A 15,698-nucleotide genomic window follows, 5' to 3' on the forward strand; every position below is an offset into this window, starting at 1 on the left:
AAATAATCTTTTTTCGTGTAATTATTGAAAATTGATTGATTTTAATAACTAACGAGCGATATTTTTTGCAGAAGCCAACTCTAAAACGAAAGATTCGCCTTCAATAAGATCGGAAAATACAGAAACGGCCATCAGTCTCGATGAACCTGTGCAGCCCGAGACACTATTATCAATCGAGAAATCAAAAGTAATAACTAATTTGCAAATTGTATCGAACGTTCAGAACGTATTCTTATTAGAAATTATTTTTTCAGAGTCGAGCTCGTATTCCAAAACGTCGACCACAATCTCGAGAAGCTCGTCAGATAGCTATTCGAAATAGCGGCATCGATTTCGATATAGTCGATGCATCTGGTTCTCCTACGCGTGAGCAGCCTCAAATCACCAACGGTCAGTCACAGCCGGATCAAGGTGTCGGTTCCTTGGCGCCACCGAAACAACACGACGATCGTTCGGAATTGAGTTTGTCAAAAAATACAACGACAAATTTACTCTCGCCGTCAACGGACGAGGAAGATCTCTTTGATGTACCACCAGAACTACCGGAAGATCCGAGTGTCAAAGAAGATACTTTATTCGATAAAGGTCCCGTGTTGTCGCCAGTTACGGAGAGAAAAAAGATTGATACGAATGAAACGAAAATTGAAAAGAAAAAAGAAACACCAGCCGATGAGAAAAAAGAGGAACAACCAATTGATCCTTTGAGAAATGACAAACGTGATCCCATAGAGGATCATTCCTCTTTGTTCGCGTTCGTTACAAAAACGCCGTCACCTCAGGAAAACAAAAGTAAGTAAATGTTTGTTCATTTTAAGGTATTATATCGGTAAAAATGAATTTTATACGTTTCTCGTGAAATTCGGAGAGAGGGTGGTTTTCATCAGTAAAAATATGCTCTCCGAATTTGAAGAAAATCGACCGTATCATTCACGAGATAAATTTATTCGATGAATCGGTGTAAACATCTTTTCAAAATAATTTTCATAAAAATTCATATAAAAATTTATTTTAACAGATTTACTGCCAAATGATGATGATAGCCTGTTCAAAGGGACATCTAAAAATTCCAAAGTTGCAGATCAAAAGTTCAAGCCAACTCTGAATTTATTTGAAGATGACGATGCGAGTGGCAGCGATCTTTTCTCAACAAGCAAAACGAAACTGAAAAAACCTTTGAAAGATATGAAAATCGATTTATTCGAAGATACTAGCACTGATGATAATGATGATCTTTTTGGTGCTTCAAAGAAAAATGCAGAAGAGAAGAAAACTCCTCAGAAAGAAGCTTCGCAGGATGTAAAACCAAAAACAGCTGAAGATAAAACTGAAGATAGACCTAAAGAAACAAATAAAAAGGATATTTTTGAAACGTCGAGTGACGAGGATGATATATTTGCAAAAAGTAAAAAGGTTTTACCAAAAAGAAATACTCTGTTTGACGAGATTGCCGACTTTGACGATGATGAAGATCTTTTTGGAAAACCTAAGTCATCCGCTGGTGCAAGTGATTCTAAAACGTCGACAAGCGACAAAAGTACTGTAAGAAGAATAGTAAAAAAAGATCTTAGTAGAACAGTCGAAAATGATCCCTTGAGTTTACTGCAAGATGAATAGTTAATTTTGTATACCATTTACGTGAATTTTATTTAAGACTGTTATTCATATATACAAGATGATGAATGTCATCGTCGTTCGAAAAATACATCGAATTTTTAGTAGTTTATTGAAAACGTGTGTTGCGCATATTAATTTCAGTTTTTGCTCATAGTTCAGCAAAAATGTACAGTTTTTAGAAAAATGTGATATTCTAGATTTTCGAAACATTAAAAGTTTTTGAAAAACAAAAAAATTTAATGATTGGCAAATTCACAATGAATTATTATACAATGAATTTAATTTTTGTTATTTTATTATTTAATCTTGTCAAAATATTCGTTTTATTAAATTGTTAATTATAATAACCTAATGAACTGAGAACTCGATATATTTATCGCAGTTAATTACCGTATTAAATATTTCGATCTTTGCGGTCGATCGTATTGTGAGATATTGTAAAGCAATGTATGAAAATATTTTTCATCTTATACTAATGAAGCGTCATCGATATTTTTATTTTATATTTTTTGTATGTACAGAAATAAATGTTATTAATCATGTACATTTAATGGAATGTTTCTAAAAATAGCGCAGGGCGCTGATTTTTTCTAATGTACCATACGTTTTATTGTATTAACCACATAAAAGTTTCATGCTTTGCATATAATATGTAAATCGATGAATAAATTTGTGTTTTCTTATGAGGTCCGATTTTATCTCGCTACATAGAAATATATTTCCGACAGTTTTTTTAGCAAGTTTGGAAGAAGAAATGAAAATTCATGAACTTGACCATTACTGTAATTAATTATGTACCAAAAAAATAACAATGTAATTTTGAATTATGTGAAGGTAAACTGGGAATTATTAGATACATCGTCGAAAAATTGTAGATAGAAGTACGGACCAATTTTCATAAATAACTCATACGTGTTATGCATATTAAGATATAGAAATTGCAGTAAGAGAAGTTATGAAATCATCATGAATATTTTAATTACTAGAATGTGTTCTTAAAAATAGAATTCATAAAAAAAATGGATCGATTTTTAATTTATTTATTCCTTTCATGATACTTTAATTTAAAGGGCTTGACAAAAATAGTTTTTGTTTTTTGAATAATTTCTTGACCTCTTTTTTTGAATGCTTTCGATGCTTGGTTAAATTGAGATGAATTATAATTCAAAGAAAATTCATCGTTGGATTATTCCAAACTATTTATAAGAAATATGTAGCAGACCATTGTTACGTCATAATCTTTTCCATGATAACGCAGCGAATAACGAGAGAATTCCAATCGATGAACTCCTTCCTTGACGATCAAACAGCTTGGAATAAAATAGACATCATTCGCATTAAGTTATTTTATTCACAGGTACAATTAAGCGTTCGATGATTGTGTTTCCGCTCTCGTCAATTACTTCTTATTTTTTCGTTTTTTCGTTTTTTTCTTTTTTTCGTCAATCGTGGACGCATGGAACGGAACATTAGGCGACGAGCACGTTAATGAGCCCAGTTGAAGCGTGGCCGTCATCGCAAGCACATCGATTTCGTTTCAGTGCGTGCGAGAGTGTGTACGACGTCGTGTCCACCGTCGCGAGAGAGCCTCGATACCGATTTCGTCACCCGAGAAAAACCAACCGATCGAATTTTTTCGTTTAAATAAAAAACAGGACAGAAAAAAGTCAAATCTCAACATTATCGAATTCAAAAAGCTCACCAAGTTCAGCTTTGGAAGATACAAAAAAAGAAGAAAAAGAAGAAGAAGAAGAAAACCAACAAAGACAGCAGCAGCATCAAGTCATGGATACGTTTAAGGCGACGCCGTTCAACAGCCAGTGCTACATGAGCGACATGCTCGACATGAGCGCCGACAGGGACGAGGAGATCAGCGAGCTCGAGGGCAAGGACACGGGCGTCAGCGAGGTCACGGAATTTTTCAACGGTCTCAATGTCCTCGTCACCGGCGGTACTGGTTTTCTCGGCAAGCTCATGATCGAAAAATTACTGCGGTAAGCATCATCGTGCGGGCTACTCGATCAAATCGGCGCACGGCTTTATTATTTTGCGTGGTTGCATGTGTGTCTGTGTGTCATATGTTTTCGATCGCTTTCTGCAGACGTGACACATTGTTCGATGCGCACGTCGATGGTCGCGAGCCGACGAATACACATCGTTGGCTCGTTCACGCGCACCCGATTTGTGTAATAACATGCAATACCTCTCGTTACGATCGGTCGGTCTACGTAAGCACACGTGCGCGCCGCGATCAGCTTTAATTCATGCGTATATTTACAATATAAAACTAGCCCCGCGCGACTGTTAAAGTTTTCCAGAAAAAGCGAGAATCGGACTCCTTCTTCTTTTCTTTTCGTTCAGTCAACTCGAAGCGATGCATGTAATAATACATCGTATAAATAAATGTACGCGCGTCGATTAATTAAGCCACACGCCGCGGCATCGGTGTCTCTCTCTCTCTTTTGCTTTTCCTCACTTTTGCGCGCGGACTCGCGAGTCGATGATCCGTCGAGACTCGCCGTCGGGGTATTTTTATATGTAAAGTACACACACGACACAACAACGGGCCTCATTATCTAATTGAATATGCAATAATTCATAGAGAGTCAAGCGCGTGCGTGTCTCTGTTCGCGCGGCCCGCCGGCAGCAGCAGCAGCAGCAGCGAGAGGGGAAAAAAAGAAGACATTTTTGCAACTGGTATACATGTAGAGTAGCGGAAACATTTATGGCGTGCGCAATGACTTTGACAAAATTCAGTCTTTCTCGATATTACAATATAGATTTCTCTATTGTTGTGTGTTATTGGCCTATGACAATGTGTACAAAAAGCTCCGGTCACGCGCTGAAAACGAGCCGTATACGATATGCAGATTTATGCACGATATATGGTTATTCGGGGAGGAGCCGCTGGTACGAACTGGAAACGAAAAAAAAAATGGTAATGAAAAATGTATGAACTTGATTGATTTTATGCGCAGAACGTGTCCGGATATGGGAAAATTGTACATGCTCATGAGGCCGAAGAAGGGAAAAACCTCGGAGGAAAGATTCAAAGAGGAGTTCAACGACGCCGTAAGTATATGGATTCGATATGCGTATAGATCTAATCGAGTAGAAAGAAAAAAGGAAACGCGCGATATGCTAATTTTACGATACGATTGCTCGCGATCATCAGGTATACGAGAGACTTCACAAAGAGGTGCCGGACTTCTTGAACAAAATCGAGCTGATCGAGGGCGACACGAGCAAGGACGATCTCGCCATGACGGCGGAAAATCGCGCGAAGCTCGTCGAGAACGTCAACGTCGTGCTGAACGGGGCGGCGACGGTGCGCTTCGACGAGTCGCTGCGAAAGGCCGTGGACATCAACGTGCGCGGCCCCAGGGCCATGATGAAGCTCGCCAAAGAGATCAAGCATCTCAGGGCGATGGTGCACATCTCGACGGCCTTCTCGCACTGCGTGCGAAGCGAGATCGACGAGCAATTTTACGAGCCTCCCATGGATCCGGAGAAGGCGCTGGCCCTCGTCGACATGCTGAGCGACGACGTGCTCAAACACATGACGGCCAAGTGAGCAATTACAATTCGAGCCATTGGGCTATATAAATTTTCCCCTATCTAAAAAAAAAAAACGATCCATTATTTTTGTACGCGACAGATTGCTCGGTGACATACCCAACACGTACGCGTTCTCCAAGGCGCTGGGCGAGGAAGTGGTGCGTCGCGCCAGTCCCGGTCTGCCCATCTGCGTGGTCAGGCCGTCGATCATGATCGCCACGGCCAAGGAGCCCGTGGCGGGCTGGATCAACAATTTTTACGGGCCCACGGGGGTGGTGATGGGCGCCGGCCTCGGGCTGCTGCGCAGCATGCACTGCAACGCCGAGAAGATCGCCGACATCATACCGGCCGATTACGTGGTCAACACCATCCTCGTAGCGGCTTACGACTGCGCCAAGAGCTGGTGAGGGCATCTCGAGCGGAGACGAGAGTGACGATCGACGACGGGGAAAGGCAATAATTCACACGACATAATTCGTTTCAGGGAGGAGGAGCATCGGAAGGGTCCGGAAAAGGTCGAGAACAAGGAGCCACTGATCTACAACGCCGTGTCGTCGTGCCAGAAGCCCATCGACTGGGGCACGTTCACGTCGGCCAACGAGAAGTTCGCCATGAAGATACCCAGCGACAAGATACTCTGGTACTACATGTTCATGTTGAACAGCTCGCTGTGGTTTCACAACGTCTGCTGCTTCCTGCTGCACACGGTGCCCGCCTGCCTGGTCGATTGTCTGGCCATTATGACGGGTCGCGAGCCACAGTCAGTTCTGGTTTTTTTTCTCTCTCTCTCATCTCATACACGAACGCCCCCGGTAACATGTACATTTCAATAATTTCTCGCTTCAGATTGGGCAAGGCCTACAAAAAGATCCACAAGTTCAGCCACGTGATATCGTACTTCTCGACGCAGCAGTGGCTGTTCCACAATCGCAACGTCATGGCCCTGTGGAAACGCACGAGTCCCGTCGATCGCAACAAGTTCTACTTCAACATCGAGAACCTCGACTGGATGGATTACTTTTACTATCACGTGCGGGGCCTGCGCAAGTACATACTCGAGGACCCGATCGAGACCGTCGAGCACGGGAAGAAGAGATTCTTCCGGTGGGTAGTCATGTTTTTTCCCCTTCCTACAGTTTGACACGCATACTTACACTGAGAAAAGTTTATAGGAAATTTTCGAATAATATTTAACAAAAATTACAATAGGAATGGTAATAGAAATTATATTTTCAGTGAAAAACTGCTGTCTTAAATATCGAAACTCGTAATGTTATTTTAATTGATCGCCAAATTGCCAGCAGATGGCATACATGGATTTTTAGCAAAACTCGCAAGCGTTAAGATCTTTTCAGGAATTTATATTATGAGACGACTCTATAGACTTGCCATTATAGTTGGATATTTAAATGATTTTTAAATTAATTATAAATTTATCTTAGTGTACGATCGTTTGATTTAATTTTTCTTTTCTTTTTGTCCCGCAGGTTGAAAGTTGCTCATTACACCCTCGTGACGATTATTTCTACGTTATTCTTTTATGCAGTGTATCGTTTATTCGACACCATGTATTCTTGGCTACCTAATTTTGATTAAAACAGTGACTTAGTGCCTTATTGTATCAATGCATTTTACATAACTTTCGGCGTGAAAGACATTGACCTTTACGATGATCATCGACGAAGCGAGACCCTTCACCGCCGCGAAGCAAATATAGACCAATGGACAGTTTTTAGTGTAAAATTAAAACTTCTAATTTTAATGATAATTATTAAGTTTGTGAAGGCTAAACATCGTCCTAAATAATTGTTACAAGAATAAAATGTGTAAAAAAAATATGCATGTAAATTATAAATAATTTATTTGTAAAAAGATGTATCAAATAAAATAATATTTAACTTGAAAAATTCATTCATTTCTGAAACAAGATGAGCCTGAATTACGAAGAACGAGACGTTTTGGAGTACAACGTATTGCCTGGAACTCAGGCGCTCATGCGTGAGTCCGAGCAGCTTCGCGTTATACGGTTTGTCAAGTAGTACCGCTGGACTTTTTTTTCTCCCACCCATCAATTATTCATTCGGAAATGCTCCGAGACGTATATTTGTATATACATCAAGTCGTTTTACACAATCATTGCCATTGACTTGGAAAAACGGCGCACACGAGCGATTGCCATAATTTATTTACTCTCGTTATAATAAGGTTACATATATACCCGAAGCGAAATAAAAAAAATCGCCTCACAATCAAAGTCTTATCTATGCTTCATCGATATCCACGAAACTTCCTGTTATTGCAGCATTGTAATATATAACGCCACTTCCCTTTTGATCTTTCTCTCTCTCTTTCTCGAAGAAAAAGAGAAAAAGATAAAAAATCTGCTCGCATGTGTATAGGTACAACCCACCCACCCACCGAAGTAACAAACAAACGTACTTATCGAGTTCAGCAGGCTCTAATTTATCGCGTTTTGCTACCCATGAGTGTGTATGTGTGTGTGCGAGCATATGCATATACGCACACAGACGACTTATACTTACTCCGAACTAAATCAGTGTTCACCGTGTGCGATTCTAATTAAAAAGCCGCTGTGTATAAGTACCGTAGGAATAATTGACTCTCTCGCTCTCTGGTTCTCTCTCTCTCTCTCTCGGTCTTTCGCGATTTTTTCAAACTCCGCGGCCGCGTATGTGTGTATACGTATAAAAGGTAGGTTACAGCAGCCACGCCTTTGGTCGAGGGCATGATGTGTAATATGTGTGTATGTATATCGTAGTGTACGTATGATACATACAAAGACGCCCACGCATCGACGTGTGCTGAACTCGCGAGTAGACATACACACACTCACAAATGCACGTATTGATTAAACGTTGGTGTGTATATTTATAAGTACGCACTCGAGTGCGGCCGATAGTCTTTGGGACTCAAATGTGAATATGTAGACCGATAACAAACCTTGCATAGAATAGGACAAGAAGGCGATTCGAAGAGATAACATGCACAGCGCAAAAGTATATGGAAAGAGAAGAAAGGGAGGACCAAAGGGTCGACAGTGCGGCGCTCGATCTTCGATGGTATTGTTTCATTTTTTTCCGATTTTTTCTCCTGCACAACAGATAGAGAGAGGAAGAGAGGTCATCTCCGAGTGAAAACACCGGTACATACGATCGATGAATCATTGCCGTATGCGCGAGAGCTCTCTGTCCTCCCCGAGAGTACTCTTGAAACTCTTGAAAGTATAATCGGGAAAAATTATTGACGATCTCCTTAATTCGTCGTAAACGTTAACTTTGGAATTTTATCGATCGCGTCAAAGATCTACCAAAAAGTCGATGTTTAATGGCTGCGGTGTGGCGCGCGAGAGCTAACATTGAAAATTAGCCGTGCACTCGAGTATATAGTAACCATTTTATAATTAGCTTATATAGTTTTCTTCATAGGCGGGAAGGGGAAAAATCGTTATTATTATCATGATACTTTACGGCGGATTATTACGATAAATGTTTAATTTACGCAGCGGCGTTGTGCGCGAGCATCGAGTCGGCCGGGGCATCCATATAATATAATATCGCGAAATAAACGTCCACGAGCAGATCGGTACGAGACTACTCGGTGGGGCTCTCGTTAAGGCGGCTTGATTTACAATTGAAACTTTTAAGCAACTTCTCGTCTTTCTCGCGACACAGCCGCGATGTTATTTTAATATGCGCCATACGTTTATGCGCGTATATTTTTAATTGAAATTAATTTTATTGACTTTTTACCTTTTTTTGTTCCCCTCAGTCGTACATGCTAAATGTCTTGTCCCCTGCGCTAATTGTAAGTGTTTTTAATAAGCTTACAAAGAGAGAGAGAGAGAGAGAGAGAGAGAGAGAGATGCACGTATTTAAGCGTAGGCATACATTTCGAATATCGTCACGAAATCGTATAAAACAGTAAATTTTAAGTAAACAAATAAATTATTCAATGCCATCGTGTTCACGAGTAAGCAATATAAAGTTAAAAGTAAAAAAAAAAATACCGATTTTATCATTGACTGGATGTATTTTGGATTTTGAAACCGATTCCAATTGGATTTGATCCTCGGAATGGGTACATCGATTGCGTTGCATAACGATGGAATGCAACGTATAATAAACTTGACAAAATCTACCAAGTACGCGAGGATCAATTTCTAATTTGAGCTTGGAAACTCAATCATCGACGCGATATCGTCTTCTTTTTTGACTCGCAATATATGAAGGTATATTATATTATATACGTCACGGAGTCTCAAAAGTTTATGACTTTTTTACAGCCCGCGAGAAGGCCACCGCTTCCGCGTGCGGTATTTCTTTTTTCTTTTTTTTTTTAAATGCCAAAAAGAGATGCCTTGGCCAAGGTTGCGCATTCCCATTAACGAGACGACATCCTCGCGTTACAGGCACGATGATTCTCAATCGAGACCAACTTTGTTCTTTTTTTTTCTTAAATACATACGAGTCACAGTCAATTATTTGTCACACACGTCCCTTTTCTAGTGTGAGTCGTCCTCTTCGAGCTCGCACGTCACTGATGCGCTGCGCGTCCATCAGAGGTAAAAATCACGAGCGATCTCTGCGACGTATGCAGCCGTATGTGTATGTGTGTGTCCCTGCAGCGTAACGTTTTATAAACGCCGAGCGAGCGAGAGACGTGCGCCCGTCTCGCGGCTTCGTCCCCCGCGTGATAAATCGCTTATCTTTAATCAATCATAGGCGATTTATTTACTTGCGACCTTTTTCAGATGTGTCACGGGCGGCGGCGGCAGCAACGGCATCGGCGCACGAGTGAATGAGTGAGAAAAATCGAAAACCGGTCGTGCGCTCGGCTCATCATCCACTTGGGTGTCGGACGCTTCGTATTAAATATACATACGCGAGGTGTTGAAAACGAAAAAAAAAGAAAGAAAAAAAAAGCGGAGTCGTATGCATTGGGCGTGGGTATGTATCTTGGATCGCGGCCACCGATCATAAATTGCGCAACGAAGCCTGAAAAAGAGAGAACTCGCGATAATCAGTCCCGTCGATGTGTGTGTCTGTGTGTGCGCAATTGCAACGATTATAAGGTAATTCCTTTATATTATTGTCACGACGACGTGATAAAAATAAAACTCATGCAGTTCGCGAGGGTTTTGTGTGTTGTGGGTGAGACACGTACCTGTACATACGTAACGATCACCGCCGGTGCCGCGCGAGCTTACGGAGGTATAAAAATAAATACCCGAACGTAATAAATTCCGCTCGAGTATTATGATCGTCTACTTTCGCCGCGACGTCATTTAAAAAAAAGACACTCGAGAAAGAAAAAAAAGGTCGGCATATAATAAATGAAAATTACAACCCTTCGGGTTTAATGCTCTACTCTCGTGTATAACACTCATACACAGGCGAGCCAGTTCGAGGTTACATTAAATCCACTTTTGCTCTCGCTCGGAAAATCTTTGGCAGAAGAGTATTAAAAAATAAAAAAAATAAAAATGAGACCGAGTGCAAAACGGCTCGTTTGGCCAAAAAAAGGACTCGTTACGTGTACAGACCTTGTAATGTATACGCGTGCTCTCATAGATACGAAGGACCACTTTCAGTGGTCAGTGCGGACGCGACCTTTTTTCGGCCGCGCACGCCAACTTGGCCCACCTGTAAAACGATGCGAGAGCGAGCAAAAGAGAGAGAGACGCTTTGGGAGCGCAATTGCATTTTACGATAACTCGAGAAGCACGAGAAAGAGAGAGAGAGAGAGAGATGAAGGCGCACAGAGAATCGGAGAGAGAGAGAGAGAGAGTAAAGAAAGTTGAGCGCTTGTCTCGTTATATACATAATGCAAAAGTCAAATTGCAGGTCACTTTTTTCCTTCTCTCTCTCTCTTTCTCTCTTTCTCTCAACGGTGTGTGCACACAGAAGAAATTGATGCCCTTTTATAAATATACGAGGTATTAATTGCAAAGTACGCGCACTCACACACAGAAACGCGAGGATGTCGTAAAAATTGAATCATTCATCGCTTCGGGGGTATAGTTGGACCGTAGCGCACGTGTATGTATGATATAAAAGTGCCCGGAAAAAGAAGAGCTCGAAATTATTATGATTGTAGGCTTTGATACGTCTCGCGCGCTCGTCGGCGTTTGTGTATATTGCGATATTGGGGCTTCGCGCACGAGCCGCCGCCGCGAATTGTTTCAAGAAAACAAATAAGTCGGGGGCCAGGCGTAATTTCTTTAAAATTATTCTGTGTGTGTGTGTGTGTGTGTGTGTGTGTGTGTGTGTGTGTGTGTGATATGGTTTCATCTGTATCGATATGACCAATAATGAGGCGCGCGCGAAATATAATCGTTACCACTCGTAAAAAGTCGAATCGCCCGCTGACTCGAGTTTACATTTTTTTTACGACGCACACCGAGATTTTAAACTTTGTGTTTCCCACGAAATAGTCTCGAAAGCCGGGCTTTTAGCGGTAAATAATTTAGAAAAAAAGGCAGTGAACTTGCCTTAAAGGGATATGGAAGCCAATCCAAAAATTAAATTTACAATCCAGTGTTTTCTGGAACTTCGACCAAATACTTCTCTAAAAGATCTATGACGACCTTCATTTTGGTGTTTCGTACGATTTTCTATAAGATTTGTATTTTTGATTTGTGCACTGGTAACCATGGTTTCTATACGGTGTCTTGGTAATGAATATACCATATTTGATATTATTTACTCCTAATGGTCGTAAGTAATTATCAAAAGAAAACATTTTTTTGAACTTTATTTAATTGAATAATATGGAAAATATGCAACATTAAATAACACTTAACATTAAAACTAACTTAGATAGATTAAAACTAACTGAAAATATGCTAATATACCTCAAAATGAATTGTTGCTTGTCGAAAGCAAAATGACAACAAAATGACGAATACTAAGTTGGTTAATGATAAACATTTTTTTCATTAATTTCACATAGAGAATAAAATAACTTCTCAGCATACATCGACGCCTCTTACGAAAAGTAGGAAGTTTACATTTAAGTTAACACATAAACTTCCTACTTTTTGTCAGAAGCGTCTACATAATCTTGCAACTTTTTTGAAAATTTTTTAGCCCTTCATTGAATTTTTATTACTGTCCTCGTGACTTTGCTTTGCATAAACCGCCAAGCAAATATTATATAAATCTTTATTCTCAAGTGCACCGAAGATCATTTCACAGCAGAGAATCGGTAGCCGTTGGTGTATCAGCACCATGAAAGACTCCAGGGCCCAATCCCAGAAAAATCGTCGTAGCAGTAGCGGGCCTACCATTTTATAAATCAGCTCGCAAACATTTTCGGGTAAAGACTTCAATGAGTAGCAAAAGTTAGCAAATTAAAAAATATGAATCTCAGTTTTACCGATTTATAGGGTCTTGACTGGATGAGATCGTACAGCGACCGATTCTGTATTAACAAATTATCATCAAAATTCGACGGAATGTCGGACAATCCGTGCTTAGTAGTAAAAGCCATGATTGTCAGGGCGTCACTGTGGGTCAGTTCGTATCCTCTAATCTCTAGGTTCCGAATGACGCTAACAATGTTAACAATTATTTCAAATTTCGACCATCAAATATGTGTAATTTCCCTTGATTTATGTGATTAATACGACTCGAATTGCTCGTCAAATTCACTCTCGGTGAAAAAAACAAAGTTAGACAGATCAGCACCACGATTCAAGAGTAAATTGATAGCTTTTAGCCAGAGATTCGCCACAGCTAACCGAAGCGGAGTCCGACCCTTCCCGTCTTGGACATTGATTTGTACTACCTTATACATTATTCTTTGGTGATCTAGAAAAACTTTATTATGCAGTCTTCATCGTGATTTTTAATACAAATACAGTGCAGTGGAGTCGATCCCTCCACGTCAGCCGCATTTGGGTCGGGGCCTCTTATCAGCAGTAATTCCATATCCTTTTTGTGTCCGTAGTACGACCCATAAAGTAACGGTGTCTTACCTAAATTGTCGACTTGCACTATCTGATATTTATCGCCAATAATCTTAAGGAATACCTCCGCCAAGTCACCGTGATGATCGTCAACTCCCATAATATCTACATCTCTCATGCAGATGGGGTGCAAAGATGTAAGTCTATCTTTGTTGGTTAGTTTCGGATTCCCACCGTTTCTCAGCAGTAATTTTGCTACCCTCCAGTGTCTGTACTGTAAAGCCACGTGTAGTGAAGAATGGCCTGTTTCTAGCCAGAGACAAATGAGATCTTGTCCGAGTAATTAAACAAAATGTGTGTAAAATCATTGATTTCGAATAGTGCGAGCGGTTGTCTGCCTAATGCGAGAAAAAGACACACGGATAAAATTTTCAAAATTCATCACTTTTTCAACCAAAAATGAATCTTCAATCATTTTTGGAACATTGAAGAATTCGGAACAGAACGTCTATCCTCAATGACTTTCCATGCGACCAGACTGCTCCATTTCATTCTATTCGGTATCGTATTCTAATGGACAAAACATATCTACAGATATAACAGCTTCTCACGTTGCTCTCCTTACGTCACTAGTCCCATTTTCTCCCCACTATTTTTCCCACTCCAATGTCTCTTTTACTACTTTCACCTCTCACTAAAAAGAGGAACAGCTGACTACGCCGGCATTCGAACGTAAGCGGCGAAGCGTCACGGATGCATCAGTACTCATTTTTATTAAAACGTTAAAGTGTTATTAGCCTGCGAGTGCCTATTTTTTAAAAAATTTTTGAAGTAAGAATATTTGTAACAGATTATGCAAATATTTCGAAGAAATTTACAGTGACTTACGTGGAATCAGTACAGTAACACACACGAATACTCGTAACACCCATCGACACATAGACACGGAACTTTTATTTATAGCAAATAAAACCAATATCGACAAGAAATTTACAGTGATACATGTGAAAACTGAATAGTAATTATTTGTAATAATTATTTACTATACTGCAGAACCAGATTTGCAGCTTGGAAAAAGATATACAGTGTTACACGTGGTGACATAACCTTAAAGATTTACTCTTCTGCTTAAACTGTAAAAATGCTTCCGATATACAAACAAAACATCACGGAAGTATGGAGCTACAATCTGATCCAGGCTTTTAAGGATATCAAAGATCAAATTAAAAATACATCATTCGTGGCGTTTGATAGCGAATTTCCAGGTACATTATTACCCAGAACAAGAGAAATCGATGAATGGACCTATATCAACGCTACAGTTCCATATACAAATCCAATACAGTTCGGATTATCATTTTACGGAGAGTTTGGAAGCAAAATTATACCCATTAACACGTGGCAAATAAACTTTAAATTCAACGAAGATACGGACAAGGCGAATCCAGAAGGTATAGAATTTCTAAAGCAGCACGGATTTGATTTCAATCGTCACAAACATGAAGGAGTGAGTCACGAGGAATTTAGGAAACTTCTCGTTGACACTGGAATCTTTGCATCAAATAATATTACATGGGTGACATTCTACGGTAATTTCGACATTGCCTATCTACTCAAATTGTGTGCGAATCGATGGTTTGATGATGCCCAGAGTTTTTTAGCAACGGTGTCAGAGTACTTTCCATCGACAATTGATGTTAAAGTACTGATCGAAAAAAATTATATTAGAGTTCGATCGAAAGGGCTTTTAAAACTAGCCAGTGAACTGAGGATTGAAGTGAACAATAATGAACTGGCACACCATGCAGGCTTTGACGCCCAGGTCACTTTTGCGTGCTTCAATTATATTTTTAACTTTTATAATACAATGCCATCAGAGTTTAACGGAAAATTTTTGTATTTAAATATTCGATAATTTAACATGTTCATGTATTTAAATTTTGGCTTCTCATAATTACTGGGTAAAATAGCAATCTGAGTGAAATGTATGTTGTGACCTTAGGTTCAATTTAAACAATTGATACGCCTTCTGAGCCTAGGGTTTACCCCAATAGCTCAGAGTTCTATTGTTCGGAAAAAGATTAGGTTAATGCGAAACCACTTATTACAGAAGTGCTGAAGGACCTCTGTAATACGTGGCGAGCTTTAATTACAATGGTGCTGAAGGACCTTTGCAATTATTTGGGCAGAAACCTTAACGTAAAGGTGCTGAAGGACCTTTACGATAAGGAGAAGAATTTATTGCGAAAGTGCTGAGGGACCTTGGCAATTTGTTAAAAGTAGATTTTATTGTAGAAGTACTGAGGGACCTCTACAATATTTTATAGATCTTGTTACAAAAGTGCTGAAGGACCTTTGTAACAAATAGAAAAAGATTCTATTGTAATGGTGCTGAAGGACCTTTACAATATTTTGTTACAAAAGTGCTGAAGGACCTTTGTAACAAACGAAAGTAGTAAATAGTAGTTAGTAAGACTAGGATAACTCGGGTAAAAATGATTGTATAGGCTTTAAATAATGTTCAAATCTCATCAGCCTACGCAACGCCCGAGTCAAACGAGTCTGTGTAAGTTACTTTAGTAACTAGATCTAGTAA

At 39.9% G+C, this 15,698-nt stretch overlaps 3 protein-coding genes across 4 annotated transcripts in view; all 3 read left to right on the forward strand.

Moving 5' to 3' along the window:
- The window catches only part of LOC106660181 (WASH complex subunit 2C), a 46,834-nt gene extending 44,209 nt beyond the window's left edge, over positions 1-2,625 (forward strand). For both annotated transcript variants that reach the window (XM_023459323.1, XM_014383056.2), the window contains 3 exons: positions 72-187; positions 255-789; positions 1,016-2,625. In XM_023459323.1, the coding sequence (XP_023315091.1) occupies positions 72-187; positions 255-789; positions 1,016-1,614 (1,250 nt within the window). In that variant the 3' untranslated portion in view covers positions 1,615-2,625. The remainder of the gene's footprint in view (positions 1-71; positions 188-254; positions 790-1,015) is intronic.
- A 272-nt stretch (positions 2,626-2,897) lies between these two features.
- On the forward strand, positions 2,898-6,952 carry LOC106660000 (fatty acyl-CoA reductase wat-like). Its single transcript, XM_014382811.2, has 7 exons — positions 2,898-3,608; positions 4,593-4,686; positions 4,790-5,184; positions 5,273-5,575; positions 5,657-5,932; positions 6,019-6,276; positions 6,660-6,952. Exons 1-7 carry the CDS (start codon positions 3,400-3,402, stop codon positions 6,766-6,768), a joined length of 1,644 nt encoding a protein of 547 aa, XP_014238297.1. The 5' UTR covers positions 2,898-3,399; the 3' UTR covers positions 6,769-6,952.
- A 7,291-nt stretch (positions 6,953-14,243) lies between these two features.
- On the forward strand, positions 14,244-15,358 carry LOC111693743 (poly(A) ribonuclease pop2-like). The gene is made up of 2 exons (XM_023459301.1): positions 14,244-14,924; positions 15,188-15,358. The coding sequence occupies exons 1-2, from the start codon at positions 14,244-14,246 to the stop codon at positions 15,356-15,358; spliced, it is 852 nt and encodes a 283-aa protein (XP_023315069.1).
- Positions 15,359-15,698: the final 340 nt, after the last annotated feature.

This window comes from Trichogramma pretiosum, unplaced genomic scaffold (genome assembly GCF_000599845.2).
Source record: "Trichogramma pretiosum strain Unisexual culture from Peru unplaced genomic scaffold, Tpre_2.0 scaffold44, whole genome shotgun sequence".
Taxonomy (NCBI): domain Eukaryota; kingdom Metazoa; phylum Arthropoda; class Insecta; order Hymenoptera; family Trichogrammatidae; genus Trichogramma; species Trichogramma pretiosum.

What these genes read in the sequence shown, in the direction of transcription:
- LOC111693743 (XM_023459301.1), top strand. Translation starts at nt 14,244, where the DNA reads ATGCTTCCGATATACAAACAAAACATCACGGAAGTATGGAGCTACAAT. An exon ending in ATGCAGGCTTTGACGCCCAG is followed by an intron (nt 14,925 to 15,187) that starts GTCACTTTTGCG and finishes GAAAAAGATTAG; the next exon opens with GTTAATGCGAAACCACTTAT.
- LOC106660000 (XM_014382811.2), top strand. Translation starts at nt 3,400, where the DNA reads ATGGATACGTTTAAGGCGACGCCGTTCAACAGCCAGTGCTACATGAGC. An exon ending in AAGAGGAGTTCAACGACGCC is followed by an intron (nt 4,687 to 4,789) that starts GTAAGTATATGG and finishes CGCGATCATCAG; the next exon opens with GTATACGAGAGACTTCACAA. An exon ending in CTCAAACACATGACGGCCAA is followed by an intron (nt 5,185 to 5,272) that starts GTGAGCAATTAC and finishes TGTACGCGACAG; the next exon opens with ATTGCTCGGTGACATACCCA.